The 9,235-nt window shown below is 43.9% G+C and overlaps 2 protein-coding genes across 2 annotated transcripts; both read left to right on the forward strand.

Annotated features, from left to right (window-relative positions):
- The first annotated feature begins 1,357 nt into the window (after positions 1 to 1,357).
- LOC137968052 (craniofacial development protein 2-like) lies at positions 1,358 to 1,876 on the forward strand. The gene has a single exon (XM_068814674.1). The coding sequence runs from the start codon at positions 1,358 to 1,360 to the stop codon at positions 1,874 to 1,876; it is 519 nt and encodes a 172-aa protein (XP_068670775.1).
- A 489-nt stretch (positions 1,877 to 2,365) lies between these two features.
- Positions 2,366 to 3,755, forward strand: LOC137968822 (uncharacterized). The gene is made up of 2 exons (XM_068815299.1): positions 2,366 to 2,704; positions 3,111 to 3,755. The coding sequence occupies exons 1-2, from the start codon at positions 2,366 to 2,368 to the stop codon at positions 3,753 to 3,755; spliced, it is 984 nt and encodes a 327-aa protein (XP_068671400.1).
- The last annotated feature ends 5,480 nt before the right edge of the window (positions 3,756 to 9,235 follow it).

Here is a 9,235-nt window from a genome sequence, read left to right on the forward strand (position 1 = left end):
TATCTAAATTAAAAATTTATAATCTACAAAATATTATTAAAGACATATATACATCTACACATTATCCTAAGACTAGAAAACTAAAACTAAAATTGAAATTAACATTTAAACGACTTGTGTTTTGAGTTTCTGGAACAAATACTTCCAGGTGGCCTTTGCAAATGTATATATAAGTAAGGAAATGAAGCTTCGCTGGCCCCGTGTTACACAATAATTGGCTTTCAGTTGTTTGATCTAAGCGTTTCATAACCGCGCAGGGACAATTCAATATAACTATCTTTTCTTGAGCCCAAGCTGAATTCAATTCCACCTTAGAATCAGTATGGAAAATGCAGTAAATTTATACAGCACTGAGATATTTAGACATGTAAGTTTAGCTCAGCGTCTGTTCTCAAAACCTATCACATCCTCTATGTACATACACCCAGTTAAAAGCTTCAAAGAATTTTTTATCAATTACACCGTCAGTACATTTGGTACCCTCGCGCTGGGGCTATACGGCGTAGGGGCGCGTCCCCCGGGTGGCGGATAGGGGAGCCCTCTCTTTGGGGGATTGCACCTGAATAATACGGAATAGGGTGCTGCGGACCGACATAGCCTAGGAGAAGGACAACTCTGATTCCAAATCCCGGGTAGATGGAACTCGATAACCTTGGTAGGCAGTCCATCTAGGAGAAGGAAAACTCTGATTCTAAACCACGGGTGGATGGAGCTCGTTAGCCTTGGTCGGCAATCCATCTACGAGAAGGAAAACTCAGACACCAAACCAACCGGCGCTCCAGGTCTGGGGGTTGGGCGCTGGGCTAACACCCCAGTCCCAGGAAACAGACTTGTTACAGAAACCGCAACAACAAATTCAGAAAACAACTTGGCTCCGAGAGAGTCCTCTCCAGCAGAGCCTATGATGCGGGCTGGTGAAAGCCTTCGGGAAGCCAGTGCGCAGACAACTCTTCTGACAGCCAAAATCAAGACCAGAATAGGGACCTGGAACATCCGAACCCTATATGAGGCAGGGAAATCTGAACAAGTGAGCAGGGAAATGCATCGCTACAACCTCAAGATGCTAGGGCTGTGTGAAACACGCTGGAACGGCACTGGACGAACGCGACTGACGAGTGGTGACACTATCATCTACTCTGGACATGAAGAAGGACACCCACACCTTCATGGAGTAGCCCTGCTTCTGACACCTGAGGCAGCACAGGCACTACTCTCCTGGGAGCCAGTATCACCGAGGCTCTTGACGGCAAGGTTCAACTCCAAGGGAAGGAAAGCCACCGTCATCCAGTGCTACGCACCCACCAACGCAGCAGAGACAGAGGAAAAGGAGGCATTCTATGACCAGCTCCAGAAAGTGATGAATAAGCTGCCAAGAAGAGACCTGAAGATCCTAATGGGTGACCTCAACTCTAAAGTGAGAGCAGACAACACCAACAGAGAACTCATCATGGGAAAACATGGAGTTGGCGTCCAGAACGAGAATGGAGAGCTACTCACTGAGTTCTGCACCTTCAACGACCTGGTCATTGGAGGCACCGTGTTCCAGCACAAGCAGATCCATAAGACGACATGGACATCATCAGATGGGAGGACTGTGAATCAAATCGATCACGTCACCATCGGAAGAAAGTGGAGGAGAAGCTTGCTGGACGTCAGAGTCAAACGAGGAGCAGACGCAGCCTCGGACCATCACTTGGTGGTGGCAGACCTGAAAGTCAAGCAGAAAGTCTACAGAGACCGAGCAGACAGGCCATCCCACAAATACAACATACACAGCCTGAAAGATAAAACAAAAGCTGAGGTCTACCAAAGTGAACTGAGAAACCGGTTCAGCGCACTCGCCCACCAACCAGAAGAATCAGAAGAGGAGACATAGTGTGGCCTTAGGGACACCTGGAAGGTCACATGTAATGAGGTCCTGGGGAAGAAAACTAGACAACACAAAGAGTGGCTGTCAGCCAATACCTGGACACTCATCAAAGAGAGGAAACAGCTAAAGAACGACATCAACCAGACCCAAGACCTGCAACAGAAGCAAGATCTACAGGCCCAGTACTGGGAGCTGAACCGACAGGTCAAGAAATGCACCAGAGCGGACAAGAGGAGATTCATACACGACCTCACAGAAGAAGCAGAAACAGCAGCTGGCAAAAGAGACATAAAGAGGCTGTATGAGATCATAAGAACACTGTCAGGGAAAAGCAAGGCCCCCTCAAGACCAGTGAAAGACAAGAACGGCGAGACCATCACAGATGAAGCCAAAGAGAGTGCAAGATGGGCAGAACACTTCCAATAGATTCTCAACAGACCCTCACCTCAAGTCCCACCTGACATCCCACCAGCAGCAAACCAGCTAGCGGTGAGCATGAATCCACCAACCAAGGCCGAGGTAAGCAAAGCTATCAAGTCCTTGAAGTCAGGCAAGGCAGCAGGCCCAGACGGCATTCCACCAGAAGCACTAAAGACGGACGTCCAGACCTCCACGGAGATGATCGATCCACTCCTGATGAAGATCTGGGAGAACGAGCAGATCCCAGTGGAATGGAAGAAAGGGTACCTGGTGAAACTGCCGAAGAAAGGGGACCTGTCATCATGCAACAACTGGCGGGGTATCATGCTGCTCTCCATCCCATGCAAAATCCTGACAAGGATCATCCTGGAGAGAATCAAGAAGGCCCTGGACGAAACTCTACGAGAGGAGCAGGTAGGTTTTCGTCAAGACAGATCCTGCCCAGACGATATCGCCACGCTGCGAATCATCATTGAGCAGTCGCTGAAATGGCAGATCCCACTGTACTCAGTATTCGTCGACTTCCAAATGGCATTCGACAGTGTGAATCGTGACGTCATCTGGAGGCTAATGCAACACTACGGCTTCCCACCCCCCCCCCCCCTCCCCCAAGTTCATTTCCATCATACAGCAACTGTACGACAACTCCAGCTGCCAAGTCATACACGACGGGAAGTTGACGGACACATTCCAGGTACAGACCGGTGTTCGTCAAGGCTGCATACTGTCGCCGACCATCTTACTTCTGGTAGTCGACTGGATTATGAAGCAGGCAACATCAGATAAGAAGACCGGCATCTAGTAGACTTTCACCAAACAGCTGGAGGACCTGAACTTCGCTGACGACATTAGCCTCCTCTCACACAGACACCAGGACGCACAAGAGAAGCTGTCCCGCCTCGCCGAAGAAGCTGAGAAGACGGGCCTCAATATCAACATCAAGAAGACGGTGGTGATGCGAAGAAACAACAAGAAACAAGACCCCATCACACTCCACGACGAAGACCTGAACGAGGTGGAGAAGTTTGTCTACCTGGGCAGTGTCGTCAACACAGATGGAGGAACAGACGAAGACATCAAGAGCCGGATCAACAAGGCCAGACATGCATTCAACACCCTCCGCCTCATTTGGAATTCTTCAGCTCTCTCCCTCCACAACAAGATCAGAATCTTCAACACCAACGTCAAGTCTGTCTTACTGTATGGCTCCGAAACATGGAGAACTACTAAATCAAACACCCAAAAGCTGCAGACCTTTATCAACAGATGCTTCAGAAACATCATCAACATCAGATGGCCAGACGTCATTTCCAACGCCGACCTCTGGGACAAGACTGGTCAAAGCCCCATTCAAGTGAAGATCAAAAAAAGGAAGTGGGGTGGATCGGCCACACACTCAGGAAGTCCCCCTCAAACGTCACCAAGCAAGCCCTCGACTGGAATCCTCAAGGAAAGCGTAAAGTAGGAAGACCGAAACAGACCTGGCGCAGGACCACTGATGCTGACGTGAATGCCATTGGTACGACATGGGCACAGCTGAGGAGGACCTCACAGAATCGAGTGCGTTGGAGGAGTGTTGTTGCGGCGCTATGTTCCACAGGGAACCTAAAGGCTTAAGTCAAGTCACATTTGGTACCCCCAGCTCATCACGATGCATAACTCAAGATTACTGAATTGATTGCGTACAATTCTTGCTATGCTATAAATTTCATTAATGTGATAAGAAGCCAAAGACTTTCTTTCTAATGAATGAACAACAAGTGCAAATAACCACGATATCCTTAGGATACCCTTAATCGTAAGGGTATTTTTGTGAAAAGGCTGAGGGACTGAACCAGTCAAAGTTTGACTGGCTCCATCGCCGGATTTCTTGGTTTCGAAATCGCTAGTTACCTAAGGAAGCAGGACGTGTTTGCGAATTGTAAATTTAAGAATTTGATGAGTGAAATACTTGAAGAGAACTTAAGAGTGATATAAAATCTGCCCTGTCTTGTCAGTGCAGCTATTATTGGTGATGGTGTAATGAAGACTACATTCTAGCTACTCAGTTCAAGTCGGAGTCAGCAATCACAGCCAATTCAAGCTCTGCCCAACAGCATTGTTTGCGTATCGATATCGTGGTGCTTAAAAATGGATTTGCATTTGCTCATTCGTTACAAAGCAAATATTTAGCTTCTTATGAAGACACTGAAAAATGAAAACGTTTTCCTGTCTGCCCATTTCTTACATAACAAATACTTAATGTCCCCTTAAGCGAGCATGGATTAAATTTATCGAATAGCGAGACACTACGCAACCAGTTCATTACTGCTCGTGGAATGATACAATCAAGGCCAGATTTCTTTTGGGGCATGATCGAGCCAACTTGAGAAGCACGAGACTGACCCTCATCAAATGGCTGAAGCGGGGAGGGAGGAAAAAGTGAGAAAAACGTTCCTAGCCATATACTAAGTACTAGGCTAAGCTCTGCATGGTGTGCACTATTAACGTAGACTTTTGATCAGTTCTGAGCAATTTTTCATCATAGAAAATTCGCGACAAAGAAGTGCTTTTTTCATTGTTATCCTCGTAGCGAAACAAAAAAACAAAAAAAAAAAGAAAGAGAAAGGAAAGGTCTTCCATGATTTCTTGTCAATGTTGAGGTATAATGTGGTGGAAATCGGGACCCATCGTCCGGATTTCAGTCTGTGATAGCTGTCATGCTAGTCAGTCGGTATTACACTCAATCATAACGTTTTGACTAAAGTTTAAGCAAATATTGAAAGTAGTATTTTCCACGCATATATGGGAGGTTAGTACTTTGTCACGGGATGCAAAAAGAAAAAAGGTCAAGCGGCCTGGAGTTCATGCCGGACTAGAAGCGAACAACTGGTACCTTATTTTGAAAAATCAGTTTTTCCAACATGATTATCTTTAGATTCGTGTGTTCATTCGTGTTTTTACATTAGGGCCCTCGCTAATGTCCCCTTAACAGCAAAGATATCGTTGACGTTATCTATTGTCATTGATGTCCTACCAGAGTCTCTCATTGGCTGTCGAAACAAAGGGTCCGTTTGTTCCTGTGGTTGGCAATTTGAATAACAAAAACATTGTTTGTAAACAGATCTCTTCCCTTTTCACAACCTTCTTGCCAGGGCCCACTCTCTTCCTACTATTAATTTGATCACTTTTTGTTTCTCAGACTGCCAACAGAGATAGCATTTCCTGTTTGTTACTTGTCTGCAAATATGTTCCACTAACTACAAGATGAAACGACTGAGAAAAAGAGCTATAGAAAAACAATGTTTTTTAAAACACTTATGGAAGTTGATCTGATGGTGTATTTAAGTCATTTGGTACATATTAGGTAATTGCAAGTCATATTTAGTGATTTGTAAACCTTTTAGTTCATACTGATCACTTATTCCATACAAAGTTTGAAAGTATTACACTACGTTGTCCATACTTGAAGTATCTAAGAGTTTGAGGATGACTCTTACCATAAATGTCTCTAGCATGAAAGTCAAACACTTTAAAATGCCCGTTATCTACATTTACATTTTCAAGCACTCGGCAAAGTCCCATTGACTTGTGGCTGTTTTTTGCTTAGGTGGCCTCATACACCACAAGCCTTTTCAGAGACATTACGCCAAGCCGGTCACTTCTGCTGGAAAGAACTTACTCACAGGCGACAGCCACAACATCAGGTGTGTGGGTTCTTTAACGTCCCACAGAGAACTTATAAACATGGAAGATATTTATGAGACGCAAGGCTACGGTTTCTCATGGTCCTTATCCAAGAAGACTTGAAAGTCTAACCATTTGCGGATGTAATTACAAAAGCAGCACTTCCTCCTCAATTATTTTAAGAACTTGAGTGTTGGTCCGGCCGGAGTCGAACTCACGACCTATTGCGTGCTCGACCAACTGAGCTACCAGTGCGCGGTCAGAACAGCAAACTATACCGACAGCAATGCAACCAACTGCCAAAATAATGGTAGTTTTCTTCTAGTGATAAAAGCATTGTTGGTAGTTCTTTTAGCATAGTTAATTTCTAATTTGCGTTATTGGGGAGTAGGGCTGGCGCAGTGCTGAGCAGTGGTGAGAGCACTGGCCTTCAATCAAGATAAATTTGCACTAAATTCTCATGTAAAAACTAGAATTGCTTTCTAAAGGAAGTTCGCGCCAAAATATTCCTAAGGTGAGATTTTCTTCATCATTAAGTACTTACTCCAAAAATGAAAAAAAAAATGGAGGTCACCGACCTTTTTTCGGAGGAAATGGCTGTGGAAAAATCCCTTAATTTCGATAAATGGGTGATCTGCTCGTCCATCAGAAATCAAAAAAAGTAACTGTTAGAGTGGAGGTTTCTGTACATAGGTTTCTAGGAGTAGGATTTTTAGATAATTGCATGCCGCTACGGATGTCGGAAACAGTGATTAAGTTCATCCTCAACGAATGTTTCCGTAAGCGCTACCCCTTGCAACCACTTCCGGAATTCGATGGCACGAGGAAAGAAATTGTTTTAAAAAAGACAACTTCTTACGGTGAGATTTTGTAGATAGTAAGTAAAGTAAATGATTCATGATTAAGAAACTAGGGGCCACCGATGAACTAAACGAGTAAAATCGATGTGATTTTGCAAAGCTCTTGGAAAATTTCGTTTGTCACGTTTTTGCGTCACCTGTCGGGGAAGGACTGGAACCCAAGACAGTATCGATCGTTGAAGCAATGAAAGGTTTCTCTAAGGAAAGAACTTTCTCGAGTATAGCAACGAAGTTATAATCTGGCGTCATCTTCATTTGGTTAGTGTTTTGTATAATATCTCTCCATTGCCGTCATGCTCATCTCCAGGAGTGTGGTTTTTGTGAAATTTAATCACTGTCTATTTCCCCGCAGGTCCGCACTATTCAAGCGGACGAGGACGAAAATGTAAGTGTGCTCTATCAGTCGTGCAGTAGTCTACTTGACTGTCATAAATATTTTAAAATAAATTTTGACTGATTACGATCTTCTCTGATCCAACGCTGTGCAAGACTTATCGTCCATGGTTTTTGCAAAGGTTTTAAAACCTCATCTTCACTAATACTCTGTTAGAAATAGATTTGACAGAAACTAGTAATAATCAAAGATTAGGGAGATACGTTCGTCGATTTGGGAAAAGGAAATAACATTAACTGCCAAATATTTTTCAAATGTTTAACGACTCTAAATTATACCGACGCAGTATACGTAAACAGAATGCATATACACTGACGACCTCATTGACGAGAAGACAAAACAATACCTCATACAACCTGTCGTAAAACCATGAAACCAGGACGTTTTTACATCCCTCCCAAAGTACACAAACCGGTAACCCAGGACGCCCCATTGTTTCATCCAATAGTCATCCCACTGAACGCACATCCCACTTTGTTGACCATCATCTTCAACCATCTTATGTTAGAGATTCTAATGGTTTTCTCAATTAACTCCTTACCATTGGCAAATTACCCTCTAATTCATTATTAGTAACACTTGACGTCTCATCTTTATACACCATTATTCCACATAATGACGGTAATTAATGCTTGTGGCCATTTTTTACATGCTGATCCTCACAACACCATTCCTACTACTGGCACTATTTGCGACCTCATCCGCATGATTCTCACCCATGAATAACTTCACTTTTAATTAAGTTTAGCCACTACCTTTAAATACACGGCACAGCTATGGGCACTAAAAATGGCCCCCTCTTTTGCTAACCTTTTCCTTGGGCATTGGGCAAAACAACCCCATATTTGGTTAAGATACATCGATGACATTTTTATGATTTGACTGAAAGTCCCGAGAACCTAACCCTAACTCTATCATAAAATTCACCACCTCACACTCTCCTACCAATGTTCCTTTCCTTGACGTTGACGTCTCACTAACTAGTGAGGGAAGCATAAATACAGACCTATACACGAAACCTACGGACAAACACCAACATTTACTTTATTCTTCCTGTTATCCTCTACACACAAAAAAAGCCATTCATTTCAGCCTAGCACTCCGTCTACGACGATTTTGTTGTACGAACGAAACGTTCAAGATTCGCTCTACTGAGCTAACGACATATACTTTAGCTTCCGAGTGAAAGGAGGTTACAAATGCGACTCAGTTACTAAACAAATACAACGCCGCAGACATTTCCTGTATACATACCCTTCAACCTAAACAGATAAACAAACCTGAACGCATACCTTTTATAACGAGCTATAATCCATCATTTCCTTCCATCTTCAACGTTAAAAAAAAAAAAACACTACAATCTACTGCTTTCCTCTGACCACTGCAAAAATGCTTTCCCACATCTACCTGTTGTGGCTTTCAGACGCTCCCCTAACCTGCGAGACCGGTACGGGTCCACAAATGGTCCCAGAACCGCAAACGATCCCCAAACTGTACCGCAAATGATCCCGAAAAAAAGTAAGAAATGGCATGGAGGGTGGAATGGTCTGACTAGAGAATTAATGTGTAATGTGAAAAGCGCTTATTTTTATTAAAATCGCTTAAGATCATGGCTCAACAGGTTTCTGCCTCATTATAAAGGCCTGGCCAAACGCTCGCAACATTTCAACGCAACATCTTGCAACATTGTTGGGCACAACATGTTGCATACGTTTGGCCACCGTGTTGCGATATATTGCGATATGTTGCAACATGTTGGATGATGTTGGATCAAATTTGAAAACGGTCAAATTTTTCGTGCAATATTTTGGTTGTTGCATGATGTTGTACTCGTTTGGCCACGTTCACGCAACATTGTTGCGCTAAGGCATGCGCGTTAGGTCCACTTCTTGCGCGCCATGGGCCTGGGGCACGTGAACATTGACATGTTGCGTTGAAAATGATGAAAATGTTGCGTGCGTTTGACCACCCCGTGCAGCACATGTCGTAACATCATGCAACAATTTTGCAAGATGTTGTGTTGAA

The sequence above is a fragment of the Montipora foliosa genome, chromosome 8 (genome assembly GCF_036669935.1).
Source record: "Montipora foliosa isolate CH-2021 chromosome 8, ASM3666993v2, whole genome shotgun sequence".
NCBI classification, from domain to species: domain Eukaryota; kingdom Metazoa; phylum Cnidaria; class Anthozoa; order Scleractinia; family Acroporidae; genus Montipora; species Montipora foliosa.

Coding starts and splice junctions, on each gene's coding strand:
- LOC137968052 (XM_068814674.1), top strand. CDS start 1,358: ATGAATAAGCTGCCAAGAAGAGACCTGAAGATCCTAATGGGTGACCTC.
- LOC137968822 (XM_068815299.1), top strand. CDS start 2,366: ATGAATCCACCAACCAAGGCCGAGGTAAGCAAAGCTATCAAGTCCTTG. Junction 2,705..3,110: donor AAACTCTACGAGAGGAGCAG/GTAGGTTTTCGT, acceptor TTCACCAAACAG/CTGGAGGACCTGAACTTCGC.